Source organism: Setaria viridis, chromosome 5, assembly GCF_005286985.2.
Source record: "Setaria viridis chromosome 5, Setaria_viridis_v4.0, whole genome shotgun sequence".
NCBI lineage: Eukaryota > Viridiplantae > Streptophyta > Magnoliopsida > Poales > Poaceae > Setaria > Setaria viridis.
Genome location: NC_048267.2, coordinates 27,069,548 through 27,084,857, shown reverse-complemented (window position 1 = coordinate 27,084,857; position 15,310 = coordinate 27,069,548). Strand labels below are relative to the sequence as shown.

Below are 15,310 nucleotides of genomic sequence, written 5' to 3'. Positions count from 1 at the left end.
TACGGATGCTACGGACATTTCACATTTATATCCATTTTAAATAGCAAGGAGAAGTCATTTTGCCATACATTTTTCCAGCCACATAAACCGGAAAAAACCCGCTCCATCAGAGAAACCATAGCCACAGAAGTCATATGAATTGATATTTTAGTAAATAATGATATAATGCAAGAGAAATTTAGAGTAAAAAAGTATGTCTCTAAAGACTTTTTATATCATAATACAACTACTAATATAAAAAATTAGACTATATTTTCGAACGAATGTAGTAGAACTGTACTCCAAAGTCAAAGAGACAAAAAAAAGATCATGGTTCTTGATGCATCGAGAGCACCCCCTACTCAACTATACCTTATTGTACTTCCAATAATTTAGCATGAAATATGATAAAAATGGCAGTAGTAGACTAGTACTCCTTCCATTCCAAAATATATATAGATTTTGATATGTATCTATATATAATATATATGTAGATCCATAGTAAAAATTATGTATACATATAATTTGAAATGTACGGAGCAGTATAATTGTTCTAATGGTAGGCGAGGATCACTCGAACTAATTTTTATTATATCAGCAGTAATTTACGGTTAAACATCCCACATTTTACACTTTTGTGGGCGCTTTTAACAATTTATTCGTAGGTCTATGATAATTTTTTTGAGGGGGTAGGTCTATGATAATTAAGCATGAAAAAAATACTTTTGTTTCTTTAGCACACAGAGACTCTTCTCAGATCCTTAAGCCAAAAGTGAAATAAGGTTTTCCTTAAGAAAGAAAATGTATCAGATTTTATTTTGAGTAACACGGTAATTGCGTCGCGGGCCTTGCTAAGTTTCTGTTCAAACCCCGCTTCAAAAAAAAAAAAGAAAAAGAAAAAAAAAGAGAAAGGGTTCTGTTCAAACCGGGAATTCGGACTGCAGCAGCCCCTGTCCGTGCGATGCGGCCCATGTGTGTGGTTCCGCGACCGTCCAACAACGCCGTCTCGGCCTCTTGGGTGACCAAAACCCCTCTTCCTCTTCGGCGCGCACTCTCGGACTCCTTCCCTCGCAAGCCTTGCCCCATTCCCGCCCACACCTCCTCCCGCCGCCGCCTCTACCGCCTCCGGCGGCGAAATGCCGGTCTACAGCATTCGCGGCGTCGATGTCGACTTCCCCTTCGATGCCTATGACTGCCAGATCACCTACATGGATCGCGTCATCGAGTCCCTGCAACAGGTAAGCAATCCCCCCCGCTGCCAAATCCTCCAAATCGACGCGCTAAACCCTACCAAAAATTTGGCTCGGTTCTGACTGCTTCGTGCTCGCGCCTCCCCGCCGGATCGATGGCCAGGGGAAGAACGCGCTGCTGGAGAGCCCGACGGGGACGGGGAAGACGCTGTGCCTGCTGTGCGCCTCGCTCGCGTGGCGCCGCACCTTCGGCGAGTTCCTGCGGGGCGGTCGCGGCGGCGGCCGCGGCGGCGGAGGGAGCCAGCAGCTGCACTACGGGAGCCAGCCGCTCGGGAGCCAGCAGTCGGGGGACCCCGAGTCTCAGCAGCAGCACTCGGGGTACCCCGCGTCTCAGCAGCAGCACTCGGGGTACCCCGTGATCATATACGCCTCCCGGACGCACAGCCAGCTCCGGCAGGTCATCAAGGAGCTCAAGGCCACCAGTTACAGGTCAGCAACTGAACTTGTTCTTCAGTACCCTGTTCTTATTTGAGAGCTAATTGTGTCGGACTGTGTGCTGTCAAGTAATTTCTCATGAATGCCATGGAGCTGAGGGCTGGAACTGTCTTCAATAGTTGCAGTTGTAGATTGACTGATCTCAGAACCTCTGATGGCTCATAATTGATTTGGTGATTTGGTGCATAATGTTTCACAGGCCGAAAATGGCAGTGCTGGGCTCCCGCGAGCAGATGTGCATCCACAGCGAAGTGAGCAAACTCCGTGGAAGAGCACAGAACAATGCCTGCCACTTCCTCTGCAAGAAACGCCGGTGCCAGCATAATAATGTTGTCGCTGGTAATTGCAACAGAATTGTTCTTTATTAGATAAGCCATAAAATTGGCCCTGCAGGCTGCACACCAAGATAAATGGCAACCATAAAAGAAAACACACATGCATAATTCTTGCCTGTACCTTGATCCATTCTGATTGATACAAGGTGTATCTCACTGAATACCATGATTATTATTTGATTCTTGCAAATGACTCTTCAAGTGGGAGACCTGTCCACCTTTAGCTACTTAGTTTTCCTTCTTATTCTAAACAAAGCAAATGTCATCAATTAACCATATATTGCTCATGAATGGCACTTCCTGCAGAGTTCATGAAAAACAAACCTGAGCTTGGGAGCAAGCCTTTTGACATTGAAGATTTGGTTAATATTGGGAAAGGGAAACCTAACGGCCCGTAAGTTTCATATTTTTTCTCTGTAATTTCCATCTTTATAGATAAATGGCAAGCGTGTTTATGTATTTTTTTGACCCACTAGTGGCATCTTTTCTTTATTATTTTAGATGCCCATATTACATCTCCCGGGAACTTTCGAAGTCAGTTGACATCTTGTTTGCTCCATACAACTATCTTATTGATCCGGGAAACCGTCGTTCCTTAAATAGCATACCATGGGACAATGCGGTACTTATATTTGACGAAGCACACAACTTGGTAAGGGGCTCCTTCTGTTTAATTGGTTACTGAACTCTCAATAATGGCCTTAAATTGAGAATTCTGAATGCAAAAGCAGCCATACTTTGGACTTAAATTTACCATAACTCTTTTATGCAGGAGAGTATATGCGCAGATGCAGCCTCTTTTGACTTACATCCAAATAACTTAACTGCTTGTGTGGCAGAAGCTCATGAATGCATCAAACTGTGTTCAGCAAAGAGGTCCATTGAAAATTCTGCTGATAAACAATTTGACCCTGAAAATTATGCAATCCTCAAAGGTGAACCAAAATTCTTTCAACTTCTCGAAGTTGTACTTGGATCCACGTGATTCTGTACTCCTATGCCTTTATTTTGTTCTTATGTGGAAGCCTGTACCTTTACTTCGAGGATTTTGACAGTGATCCCCTGTTGGTACTATCAAAACATTCTTTCCAGCTCTCTTAATGGCACTTGAGAAAAAAATTGGTGAGTTGGTAATTGAATCCAAGGAGTTGGGTTACACAAAAGCTGGGAGTTACATATACGATTTTCTCTCTGAACTGAATATCACATCAGACACATCCAAAAAACTAATTGAGACAATTGATTGTGCTTCACTACTCCTAGAGGAAGGTAATTGATTTTTCTGGTATTATTCTTTATATTACAATACACTATTATTCTTGATAATTAGTGGGGGTCAAAGTTGTCCATTTTTGGGAGTTCTGTGCCTCTGTCGTGTTAGTTGAACACATTGAACTTTTAACAAATATCTCGATGGTTCATGCAAAGTGGTTCAGTAATGTGTTTTGGTCCTGCATATTTAGGAAATTCCGCTGAAACTGGACCAGGGGTCCAAGCAAAGACCACAGTGTCTAGATTGGAGTCGATTAGGGAAATTTTAGACATAATTTTTAGGGGCGGTGGTCAAGACCATGCAAAATATTATCGAGTAAGTTTCTCTTCAGTTCTGTGTTTCTCTCTGATCGCATAATCCATTCATTTTCAATGTGTGTTCATCCAATTAAGTTATTTCCATCCAACCCTCTCTATTTGTATTTGCAGCATAAGCTTTGCATACTTTACTGTACTCTTACGATCATACTCAATCTTTCCAGTTTCATGTGAACGAATTTCAGCAAACATCTGGAGACGCATTGAAAGTTCTGGGTAAGTTCAAAGTTGATATGTAACATATGTTCTTTATATGAACGAAAAAGTCTGTAATCCCTGATACAGTTCATTGCTCACTATGGACAGCATGCATAGTATTATTCCACTGACTTCTTCCAGATATAGTTGATTATTTAAAGGAAAAAACACATGTGATACATGGTACATTTCATTGCTCAATTCTAAACTGCATGCTTAGAATAATTACATTGATTCCTATCAGACATGGTCCCTTCAAATAAGATAATGTGTACTCTTTACTTAGCCTCCTCAGCAACTGAATAACTATACATCCAATTGTCTACAATTTTCTTGTATTCGCAGGTAAATCTTCAAGAACCCTTAGTTGGTGGTGTTTCAACCCAGGGCTCGCAATGGAAGAATTTCTCAAGTTGGGTGTTCGCTCTATTATATTAACTTCTGGCACTTTATCCCCCCTGGATTCACTAGCCATGGAACTAAACCTGTAAGCAAATCTATTTAGTTAATCGTTATCGTTGACTTATAGCTTTGTTGGTTGCTTATCGATATTGGTTTCTCTATTTGATGTTGATTATCAAGATAAGTTTTCCATGAATCCAGTGAATTCCCAGTTAGACTAGAGAATCCTCATGTCATTTCCCCAGATCAAATCTGGGTTGGAGTTGTGCCTGTGGGCCCTTCTGGACATGCACTTAATTCTTCTTATCGCACGCGTGAGACTATACAATATAAACAAGAATTGGGTAATGCTATAGGTAGGCCAATAGTAACAAAATTCAGTTGCTTTTATTCTGATATAGTTCTGCTGACATATTTGCTCATTTTACAGTAAACTTCGCACGCATTGTGCCAGACGGACTCCTTGTTTTCTTCCCTTCATATTCTATGATGGATAAGTGCATCGAATTCTGGAAAAATAGGGTATTCCTAATTTCTGACTCATAGTTCTAATCACTTGAAGTACTTATCCTTAGACATTTATAATTTAATCTCTTACAGAACCATTCAAGTTCAGCAGCTGAGAACACGATATGGCAGCGAATCTGTAAGCACAAGCAGCCAGTTATAGAGCCTAGGCAGTCATCAAACTTTCCAAATGCAATTGAGGTTATGAAATATGTTACTACATACACTTGAACTTTAAACACTTCATATGCTCATATAATTGTGAACCATTTGATTTGCAGGATTATGCAGCGAAATTAAATGATTCTTCTACTTCTGGGGCAATATTTTTTGCAGTTTGTCGTGGCAAAGTTTGTTCTTTTTCACCGTAACAGCTTCCTTTGCTTTCTGTTCCAACTTCTCTTGATTTTAGGTTCACTTTCAATGTTCTTGTGTTGAATGATTTTTTTTGCAAGTCTGTATGATTCAAATTTATTTTTTATAACTGCTATGCTTACTTCTTTTTTTGTCTGCTGAAAGATAAAACATGCTTAACAGCATATAGTAAATCTTTGGGTGCTGTAATGATGATAAATGCATTACATTTATAAAGCTAAAAATTTCGTTAATGCTCTGCGGAAAGGATGAGTACGAGACCATGAACACAGAAGGCTTATTTCTGATCTTATGAGTAAAATACAAGTCATTGAGCTATAGAAGTAAACAATGGCGGGGTCACAAAAGAATTGATGACGAAAAAAGGACGGGGGTAATTTTCTAAGTCAGTTTAATTTGATGGCAGGGGCCAAATAGTGTACTAATGGAACAAAAAAGTCTCAAATTATGGCAGGGGCCAAATAGTACAATTGTGTGGTGTTGTATGGGTTCCAAATCCTGTCTTCTTGTTAATATAATGATACGTAGCTCTCCTGTGTGCTGGGAGTACCACTCCCAAAATGTTTCTTTTTTCGCTAATCTTTAAGTTTACCTCCCTCATTTATGCATTTTTGTACTTTCACAGGTTAGTGAGGGTCTTGATTTTGCTGACCGTGCTGGGAGGGCAGTAATAGTTACTGGAATGCCCTTTGCTACCCCAACTGATCCTAAGGTTTATTTCTATCTGTATTATGCTGAATTGTCTAACTAAAACTTTTCTAAAAGGCAAGAATGTCCCTTTTGTTACTTTCCTATTGGTGCGTTTGGCACTGGCAATTATGTACCGAAAATATTCAATTTTGCTGGCTTTGTATGTTGAGCTGGGTTCATGTGTAGATATTCACACACACATACTTCATTGGGTTTTTGGATAAGTTGAATTAATGCTAAGTCTGGAAGGATTTTGTCATCATTTTTTGGGTTTTCTTCTGATAAAATACTTTTTTCTTTGCTTCCTTGCTCATTAACCTGCACGAGCTTTTTACCATATTGCACAAACTTTTATGCTCTTTGGCTTTCGGCAAGAGTAATTGGCCTAGTTAATCTTGCAATTTTCCTTTGTGTCTGTTCCAGGTTCGGCTGAAGCGTGAGTATTTGGATAAGCAGGGCGCAGCATCTAATAATAACACAAAGGTTCAATAATTTCATAGTAAATTGTCAAGCGGACCTTTGCTGGTCAATTTTACAAAAAGTTCTTGTGATTGTTTTGTAGATGTTGACAGGACAGGAATGGTATACACAACAAGCAGCAAGGGCTGTGAATCAGGCTGTTGGACGTGTTATCAGACATCGCCATGACTATGGAGCTATTATCTATTGTGACGAAAGGTAGGCCTAATTATAGTCCTCTAAGCAAGGAATCTAAGCATTGTTGGTTTTGTGCTCGACTTCCACAGAAATCTGTTATTTATTGTGCTGGGCTGTCAAATATTTCTTGATGTTCCTGGTGTAGTAGATGCTAGCACAGTCTTTGATCTCAAAGGGGATCTGCTATAATTTCGGTCATGGTCGGCGCAACCTGCCGTGACATTTCACACATAAGGAGTTGTTTCTTGGTTTTGTCCAGTCATTATAATTTGATTTTTTTAGTTAATACTCCCTCCGTTCTTAAATATATGATACCATTGACTTTTTTTCTCAAACTTTGACTAACAATATTTATTTAATCAATTAGTTAAATAATGTAAAATGGGTACTCTACTGCTGGATCTATCATCGAAAGGACTTTTGGTTTAACTTGTAGATTTACTATTTGCATAATTTTTTGTAGAAAAGACGAATAGTCAAACTAATGAAAAAAGTCAATGGCATCATATATTTAAGAACGGAGGTAGTACTAGATACAGAGAGAACATTAAGGGCAACTATAGCGTATATCCTTTACACAGGGTGCAAAGGGAGGCAGGTCAGCAGGTGCTTTGAAAGTAAATAAACGCTCCAGCGTTTGGTTTGCTTAAGAATTCTAAATGTGGGCCCTAGTAGAGATAAAATACTCTTCCCCCATCAACCATGCGCACTATCTCTCTCTGTTTGCATGCTGTGGCGGGTCCCGTGCTATGCCTTTTCCGCTCACACTGGGTGCATATTCAGGCTCCGGTGCTTCGTTAGCTTTACCCGAAGAAAAACGCTCCAACGTTTGCACCTCCTCAACCATTTTCTCTCTCTTCTTCGCACCTCCTAAAATCGCACTCTGGAGCTGCCCTAAGGAGTCCTATTGAAACCAAGAAAGAGTTCACTTTTTTTTTCTGTTATTCATGTATGTTGCAATCAGTGTACTACACTTTAGGTTCCATATTGTAATCCCTAGAGTGATACCCAAAAAGGATCAACACTTTAAAAATCTCAAAATAGTCTTTCCATTTTTTTAGCTAAGTATGCAATTTTAAGGAACATGTGGTTATGCACAAGCTTTTGCATCTCGAACCATGTTGCTTGTTTCAGTCAAACTTCTACAGAACAATTAGCATTTCAAATTAACAAAGTTGCTTTACATTGCATGTTGGCTATAGGTTTGCGTGGTCAAATTATCAATCTCAGATGTCGTATTGGCTCCGACCTTATATAAAGGTGCATTTATTTACTGTCTTCCTACAATGCTCTTTGCTGGTATCTTTACTATGCTTTATATTCTTTCTGCAGTGCTACTCAAAGTATGGGGAAGTAGTCCAAGGATTGACCCGTTTTTTTCGAGATAAAGCTACTTCAGATCCTTTAAAGCTAAAACAAACAGATTGTAATGGTAAAGATATAGTTTTGAATAGTGTGATAGACTTCTTTATCTGTTTCTATCTTTTTTATACACAAGTTCACATACACTTAAATATTTTAAGTAATTTCCTTTTGAAACTTAACCCAGTGTGCTTGTTAATGATATTTGTTAAGGGTTGTAGGAGGTTACCCTGTCAAACTTGAGATAACAGTCCACAACTCCATGTTAGTATTAGTAGAAGTGCCATTAATTCACTAGCCATATGTTTGTAAGGGCCCATTTAGATATATGTAGGAAGTTTAGGATCAAGAAAATAGCAGTGAGCTAGAAGGGCTTGATTTACAAACTTGAACAGAACGGGACTAAATCAACAAAATTCACCTACAGTGGCTGCCTTTTACCAAATTGATGCCTGTGGGCTTACACTCCTTTCTATTTTCTAGCAAGCTGTGGGGATTCAAATTTTGCATCTTGTATGCTTGTAATTTAAAATGCCATTTTTAGTTCCTCATGATGTGCTTGTAACTGAGAAGGATTTTTGTCAAATTTGAATACATAATTTGAACAACATTTAATCTAATTTATAGCTGTGCAAGGTACGAATCAACCTATGACTCAGAAGAAAGAATAATTCAATTCATGATTATACATATTTCAGTTTCTTATATTTATGATCCCAGCAAGAGTTTCTCTACAGATAGAAACACAGTGCCAGCTCTACTCCACCGAATGGTGTTGATTATGTTTTGAATATCTACAGCATGAGTTATGTGATCCAAACTGTGTTTTTTTTTGTATATGCAATGCAACTATATAAAAGGACAACCAGAATTTTGTGCAGCCTCACTTGATTTGTTTAATTTTGTTGACAGAATGCAATATGGAAATTTGGCATTTAATTACTTCTCTTTGTGCTGCTTTGCTATTTCTCTTAGCAATTGTTATTTATGTGCTACTTGTTTTGAAAATGTTGTTACATGCAGATTGTATAGCACCAGTTACAAACAAATGCATGCCTCAAGAGAATCTATCAGATTCGGTAAATCCATTGCATTGACATAGCTGAGCATGATTTAGTTTAATGCCCCTTTGGCTTACAGATGCTGTCTTTCTTGTGCTAGGCTGCCAGGGCACAAAATGAGTGCCCACAAATTACATTATCAGTAAGTTCGACCACGAAGAGGAGTAACTTTATGAAGTTGGCTCAGATCACTCCTGCCAATCGTTCTACCCTTACTACAAAGCACAACTCTACATCGATGTCGCAGCTCTTCTCTGAAGACCAACTGTCACAGGATACTAAGGTTGTTAATATGACTGATGATGTGGCAGTACATGGGCATCTGAAGGAACATACCTTCAAACCTTTAGGGCTTAAAAAGGCTAAACTAATGGATAGATCCAAAGATGCTGTTGGCTCGGATGACATCTCTGCCAAATCACCTCAAAATATTGAGTCAAGAACTTTGGCCAGATACCAGGGTGAAGGATCTACACCTCAATCAAAGAAATGTACCACAGAAAAAGCATGTGGAAAGAATGAGGGTATCTGTGAAAAATCTGAAGGCCAGGAATCTAACTCAGGGACAGCCTTCTTGAGGCTGGTATGCTGCTCTTTCACTGTACTTGGATCTCATGTCATGCTTTGTAGAATAAATGCTATATTGTTAATATGATAATCTTTGCATCATTTACATTGTTGTTCCTTCAATTTGGGTATGTTTACTAGGCTCGAGAAAAGCTTAGTGGCGCAGAGTACAAAGAGTTTGTTGAATTTATGAAGGCCTTAAAATTGAAAACTATGCATATCAAAGACTCACTTGAAGCAATAGCAAAGCTTTTCTCCTCTCCAGGAAGACTTCCACTTCTTGAAGGGTAACATTACATTTCTTGGCATTTTCACTTGTTATTGAATCTTCCTTTGCTGTTTGTTCCCTCATGCTACTGCACCTTTGTTTATACCCAATTGTTCCCCTTTCCTTTACAGGTTCAGGGTTTTTGTTCCAAAGAACCATCTTCCATTATACGAGCAGCTTGTTCAAAAATATAGTGTTTGCAGTGCATGATGACAGCCTTTTCTCTTGTATAAAGGCACTTCTGTTGTTTATGCATCATATTTTTATTAGTGATAACTGCAGGGCTAGTTGTACTTGACACATAACTATTTGTCAACAGAACATGCTCACATTCTTGAGATGCATGCAATTATTTTTAGAATGTGATATGGCAGTTCTGGAATCCGAGGAAAAAAAAGCACATGCCAAAATCCACTTTAAGCTTGTTAAGCACATAAGAAGAGGATCCATTGACCTTTTTCAAATATAATGGGAATTCAGGCTTCCTATACCTTTTCTGGTTACACTCTTGCCATATCATCCTTCATGTCTATGCCCGCATGAAATTTAATTTTCCCCTTGTATTCCTGAGAAATAAGTCTATCAAGTTCCTCTGACAAAAGATCGTCCTGTTTTTTTTATCAAGCTGAATTGCAGACAATTGCAGGTATATTTATTAATATGATAAACTTCTGATCGGCAAGGTTTAGCTTATTCAATGTAAAAAAATTCAGATCCAGTGCTGTATTTGTTTATATATTACTTGTCTGTGGCTGTATTTTCTTCTCTTCACAGTTGGAATTATGCCTTCTGGGTAATAGAAGTATGCTTTATGATATGTCACTCAATGGCTGAAACAACATGATGGCATCCTGTGATACTTTGCTGTTAAACGCAGAATACCATGAGCAGCCTCCCGTATGATGATTGGATCATGAATCAAAGCATTCTTGATGTATGCTGTAAAACTGTTAGGAGGGTTAAGTTAGCTTCCTCTTTTTATCTGCCTGCTGCTCAAATCTGATTCGCCCCCCAAATTGATTCTCTTCTGTAGTATGGTCAGTTGACCGAGTGTCCGGAAACTTGAAGGTTGAAATGCAGCATGCTGCTTGCTGTTTCATGCCTGTACCCTTGAAGAGCAAGCACAAAACACTGAATGGATGTCATTTCTTGCTTTTGAGTTGTACAATTTCTGAATTAACAGTTACCATCCGTCCATCCGAACTAACGTTTCCTACTCCTAACGCTCTTGTCAGCCCACTGGGCTTTTCCAGGGGCTGAACTGCCCTTTTGATGAGTTCCGGCAGTCAAGTCAGCAAAGGCCTTGAGGATGTGCTTGTGCACAGCCTGATCGTTGAGCTGCAGGTAGTAAAAGAGCAGCTCCTCAAGGAAGTCCCAGTCCAGTGGCTGTGATATGCGGCCATGGTGCATCTTTATCATGTTCCCCATGGATCTCCGGAAGTCTGTGTACGGGTCCATGGAGAACACCACTATGGCCGTGTTGTCGCCGCTCTCCTCACCTGCCCTGCAGGCTTCCTTGTTGATGTCTTCCGCGATCGACTCCGACGAAGACAACGTCTCTGCCTTTGGTTGTGTCTCGTCGGCAAGCGATGTGGATGTGCCTGGCGACGATGACGGGAAGCATGGATCTTTGTTGTTGTTGTCGTGGATGTAGAGGGACCGGAAGTTGTCGAAGAGGAAGCGGTCGACGTCGGAGAGCGTTGCCGCCTGCTCCTTGCCGCTCTCGTTAACGGCGGCGGTCGTGGCGGCGGTGATCACGCCGCCGTCCATGTCCACCGACGCGGTTCTTGGGAACCTGCATGTGGAGAGGAGGCGAGCGCCGGCGATGTTCGCTGGAATGGCCGAGCTGGGGATGTGCATCGGCGGGATCTTCTTGAGCGTCCTGCTAAGGTAGAGCTGCAAGGATTTGCGGAGCTTGGTTCTCTTCCTCTCATCTTCCATTTGCCTAGCGTGTGGTAGCGAAGGGAACAGTGAGGGATGTGAAGCTGCGTTAAACAAGAGGCACGACCGGTGGCGCCTGCCCTTTTTATCGTGCTAGTGGGAGTTACAACGGGGTGTTTTATGGTGGATTGAATGGACAGGGTGTTCATCTGGGGCTGCTTAATGGGCCCCGTTTTCCTCCCCTGAAACGTATTTCCCTCCTGTGTGTGTACCCACCGCTACACAGATGTGGCATGTCGTGTCAACTCGGCGAAGAGGCCATATCATATTCCTAATTTAGCCAAGCCCAGCAAAGACTCCAGAGGAATTTTTGAACAAAAAATCTGACCCCAAAGGCTTATTTGTTTTTTAATACAATTTTACGATGCTCCATTTATTTCTAGCGAGTACAAAAGTTGAAATGTAGAATTATATTCAAGCTTTCAGTAGGTTATGATGTCATGATGTAGTCATATTGCAAATGCACCATTACAATTATGTGAACTCTTTAGTCGAGTCATCTATATTTCTCGGGGATCTCTGTACCAATCTTCTTTTTGTTTTTTTTCTCATCTAATAAAATTCGCAGCAAATCTCTTGCCATCCTTTCGGAAAAAAAAAACTATATGTAGCAACTAGGTCCGTCCACAGTAGTTCCTTGAGATGCCTTCATCACGAATGAAGTGCATATTGCATGAAAGACCAATATATAGTCCAATACTTACTATCTTTTTTTTTGAACGAATGGGCACGGGACAATGCCTATTTCATTGATAGAGTAGATGATTACAGAAGTGTTTCAAAATTTGTACACTCGTTACACGATTACTCTCTAGATGAAAAACCCGCTAAAGCTTTTGCTCCTGCTAGTATCCATGCACCGGCTTCCTCCTTGATTTTGGCCACCAGTGAGAGTGCTGCCATCTCTTGTCGGTTGAATATTCGCCTATTCCGCTCCTTCCAAATTTCCCATATAACCAGCAACGCCATGGAGCATGTTCCCTTCCGAGTAGCTTCGGTTTTTGTAGTCATGTTCATCCACCATTCCAGGGTGTTGTCGGTTGGACGCCATTCTGAGGGTTGTATGCTTGGCTGCGACGTCCATGTGGCTACTAGGCTCCATATTCGCTTGGTGTATCTGCACTCAGCCACTAGGTGATGGGCCGTCTCCTGTTGTGCTCGGCATAAGGGGCATGCAGGGGAGTGAGGCTATCCTCTTCGCGCAAGTCGATCGGATGTCCATACACGGTTTTGGAGGATTAGCCATGCGAAGAACTTGCACTTCGGGGCGCCCAGCAATACCATATTGTTTTGTAATGTGGTGCATTAGTGGATCCTAGGAACTGTGCCTTGTATGCTGAGGCCGCTGAATATTTTCCGGTGGACGTGAACTTCCATCGAATTGTGTCTTTCTGTTGCGGTTGCAGCTGCACCATTGCTGCTAGACGCCAGAGTGTTACAAATTCTTGTAGATGCCGCGTTGTCAGTCCTCCGTGAATGTTTATGTCCCTAACCCAGCTGTTGTCGCATAAGGCCTCTGCTAGCTTTCTTTTTTCCCCTCGGATAGTGCATATATGTTGGGCGCAATGTCCTTTGGTCTAACACCTTGCCCCAGGCTGAATGCCAGAAGCTTGTTTTGCGTCCATTACCCACTGTGATTGTTGTGCATGCCGCGAACAAGCGATGGTCCGTGTCGTCGCATGGTGTCCCTGTTCCAGTCCATGTTTTTTTGCGGTGACTCCCACTCGTGCCAAAGCCATCGCAGTCTCAACGCTTGAGCAAACTTGTGGAGGTTTAGCACTCCTAACCCGCCATTTGCTTTTGGTAAGCAGGATTTGATCCAGTTGACCTTGCATTTTCCACCTGTGAGCGTTTTGTCTCCGGCCCAGAGGAATCTTTTCCTTATTTTGTCTAGTTCGTCTAGTACTTTGTTTGGCATTTTTATTACCGTTAGCAGGTATAATGGTTGCGCGGAAAGCACCGCTTTGGTGAGGCAAACCCGTCCTGCTTGAGTAAGGTTGTGTCCGTGCTATCCGGAAAGCTTATGTGCTGCTTTGTCCATTAGGGGCTGATAATCTAGTTTCTTTAGGCACCTTATCGCAAGTGGTAGTCCGAGGTATCTTATTGGGAAGCCTGTGCGAGTTACCGGCAACTCTGAGAGAATTTCTTCGAGGTCCACGTTATCGCAGCTGATGGGAGCCACAATTGTCTTTTGTAGGTTTGTTTTTAAGCCCAGTTGCCTCTCCGAAAAGGTTCAACAACTTTGCTGCGTTTGCGACGTCCGCTTGTGTCAGTTTTATAAATATGACCGCGTCGTCAGCATACATGGAGATGCTTGTGCGTGGTGTACGTCCTCCGAGCTTGTTGAGTAGTCCCATTTCCGTCGTCTTGTGTATTAGTTGGTACAGTGGGTCTATCGCAAGGATGAAGAGGAAGGAGGATAACGGGTCTCCTTGTCGTAGTCCTCGTCCATGTGCGATTGGGTTGGACGGGAGTCCATTGACCAGGACTTTTGAGGTGGATGTGGCCAGTAGTGCAGTTATCCAGTCCCGCCAGCGCTTGGGGAAGCCTCTATGTTGCATTAGTGAGAGTAGGTAATCCCAGCGCACGGAGTCAAAGGCCTTGAGATGTCCAGCTTCATTAGCAGTGTTGGCGTTCTGTACTTGTGAAATCGGCGCACCATGTTTCGGACATACATGAAGTTGTCATGAATGCTTCTTCCTTTGATGAAGGCGCTTTGGCTTGGTGATATCAGTTCCTCCATATACGGCTGTAGTCTTATTGCAAGGATTTTGCTATTGATCTTTGCAATGGCGTGTATGAGGCTTATTGGTCTAAAGTTCCTGATGCTTTCGGCACCCTCCTTTTTGGGTATAAGGACAATGTTGGCTGAGTTGACTAGATTGAGGTCCTTGCATCGGACGCTGTGGAAGGCGTTTACAGCCGCTATGACATCACCTTTGATTATGTTCCAGCACGATTTGAAGAACAGACCAGTGAAGCCGTCCGGTCCCGGCGCTTTGTTTTTTGGCAAGTCAGTTATTGCTTGTAGTATTTCCTCGTCCGAAAAAGGGTTGTCAATTCCGTTAAGTCCACCTCTGGGAATTGCAACTTGTCCCAATTTATATCTTTGGCGCGAGTGGTTGGCATGGACATCACGCTTTCGAAGTGATTTTGGATTACCTGCTGTTTGTCTAGGTGAGTTACTGCCCAGCCGCTTTCTTTCTTTAGCCGTTGGATGAAGTTTTTTCTCTTTCTAGCGTTCACCTTGAGATGGAAAAACCTTGTGTTAGCGTCGCCCTCGCGCAGGTAGGTTATCTTGGAGCATTGTTTTTTCCTTATTTTTTTTTAGGGCCGCCCATCCCAGGAGCCTTTTTTTGAGCTTGCTACGCAAGTCGTGTTCCGGTTCAGTGAGTGTTCTTGTTTCCTCAGCTATATCGAGGTGCAGGATGACTTCTTGGACCATGTGCATTTTTAATTGGGCATCCGAGATGAGCAATCGGCTCCCGGATCGCAGTGCTTGGGCCGTTTTGTGCAGCTTGTGTCCCAGTCTGTGGAATGGTTCAGTGTGGACCGTTGCCTTTGACCATTCCTGGGTGACTACTTCATAGAATCCTAGTAAGCGCGGCCAGAAGTTTTCAAATTTAAAAGGCGTCAGCTTACGAGGACCAGATTGTTGTGCCAGTAGCAAAGGGCAGTGATCCGAGTGTGAGG

General features: G+C 41.9%; 2 protein-coding genes across 4 annotated transcripts; one reads left to right on the top strand and one right to left on the bottom strand.

Moving 5' to 3' along the window:
• Positions 1–1,010: 1,010 nt before the first annotated feature.
• LOC117858053 (regulator of telomere elongation helicase 1 homolog) lies at positions 1,011–10,058 on the top strand. Of its 3 annotated transcripts, XM_034741036.2 has the most exons (23): positions 1,014–1,217; positions 1,333–1,658; positions 1,864–2,003; positions 2,306–2,393; positions 2,501–2,651; positions 2,772–2,934; positions 3,092–3,268; positions 3,463–3,587; positions 3,754–3,805; positions 4,133–4,274; positions 4,391–4,545; positions 4,620–4,711; positions 4,790–4,897; positions 4,978–5,046; positions 5,697–5,783; positions 6,185–6,244; positions 6,324–6,439; positions 7,621–7,678; positions 7,751–7,850; positions 8,804–8,859; positions 8,942–9,424; positions 9,550–9,695; positions 9,808–10,058. In XM_034741036.2, exons 1-23 carry the CDS (start codon positions 1,116–1,118, stop codon positions 9,884–9,886), a joined length of 3,075 nt encoding a protein of 1,024 aa, XP_034596927.1. In that variant the 5' UTR covers positions 1,014–1,115; the 3' UTR covers positions 9,887–10,058. The 3 variants fall into 3 exon arrangements, 2 of the variants coding, with proteins under 2 accessions (XP_034596928.1, XP_034596927.1); XM_034741037.2 differs by lacking the exons at positions 7,751–7,850; positions 9,550–9,695; positions 9,808–10,058 and having other exon boundaries at positions 1,011–1,217; positions 8,942–9,035; XR_011898159.1 differs by lacking the exons at positions 7,621–7,678; positions 8,942–9,424; positions 9,550–9,695; positions 9,808–10,058 and having other exon boundaries at positions 1,011–1,217; positions 8,804–8,860.
• A 687-nt stretch (positions 10,059–10,745) lies between these two features.
• LOC117858054 (transcription repressor OFP14) lies at positions 10,746–11,700 on the bottom strand. Its single transcript, XM_034741038.2, has one exon. The coding sequence runs from the start codon at positions 11,615–11,617 to the stop codon at positions 10,880–10,882; it is 738 nt and encodes a 245-aa protein (XP_034596929.1). The 5' UTR covers positions 11,618–11,700; the 3' UTR covers positions 10,746–10,879.
• Positions 11,701–15,310: the final 3,610 nt, after the last annotated feature.

Excerpts from the sequence above, each read along its gene's own strand:
- LOC117858053 (XM_034741036.2), top strand. The coding sequence starts at position 1,116 with ATGCCGGTCTACAGCATTCGCGGCGTCGATGTCGACTTCCCCTTCGAT. Across the intron at positions 1,659-1,863 it reads CTCAAGGCCACCAGTTACAG|GCCGAAAATGGCAGTGCTGG; the intron begins GTCAGCAACTGA and ends AATGTTTCACAG. Across the intron at positions 6,245-6,323 it reads CATCTAATAATAACACAAAG|ATGTTGACAGGACAGGAATG; the intron begins GTTCAATAATTT and ends ATTGTTTTGTAG.
- LOC117858054 (XM_034741038.2), bottom strand. The coding sequence starts at position 11,617 with ATGGAAGATGAGAGGAAGAGAACCAAGCTCCGCAAATCCTTGCAGCTC.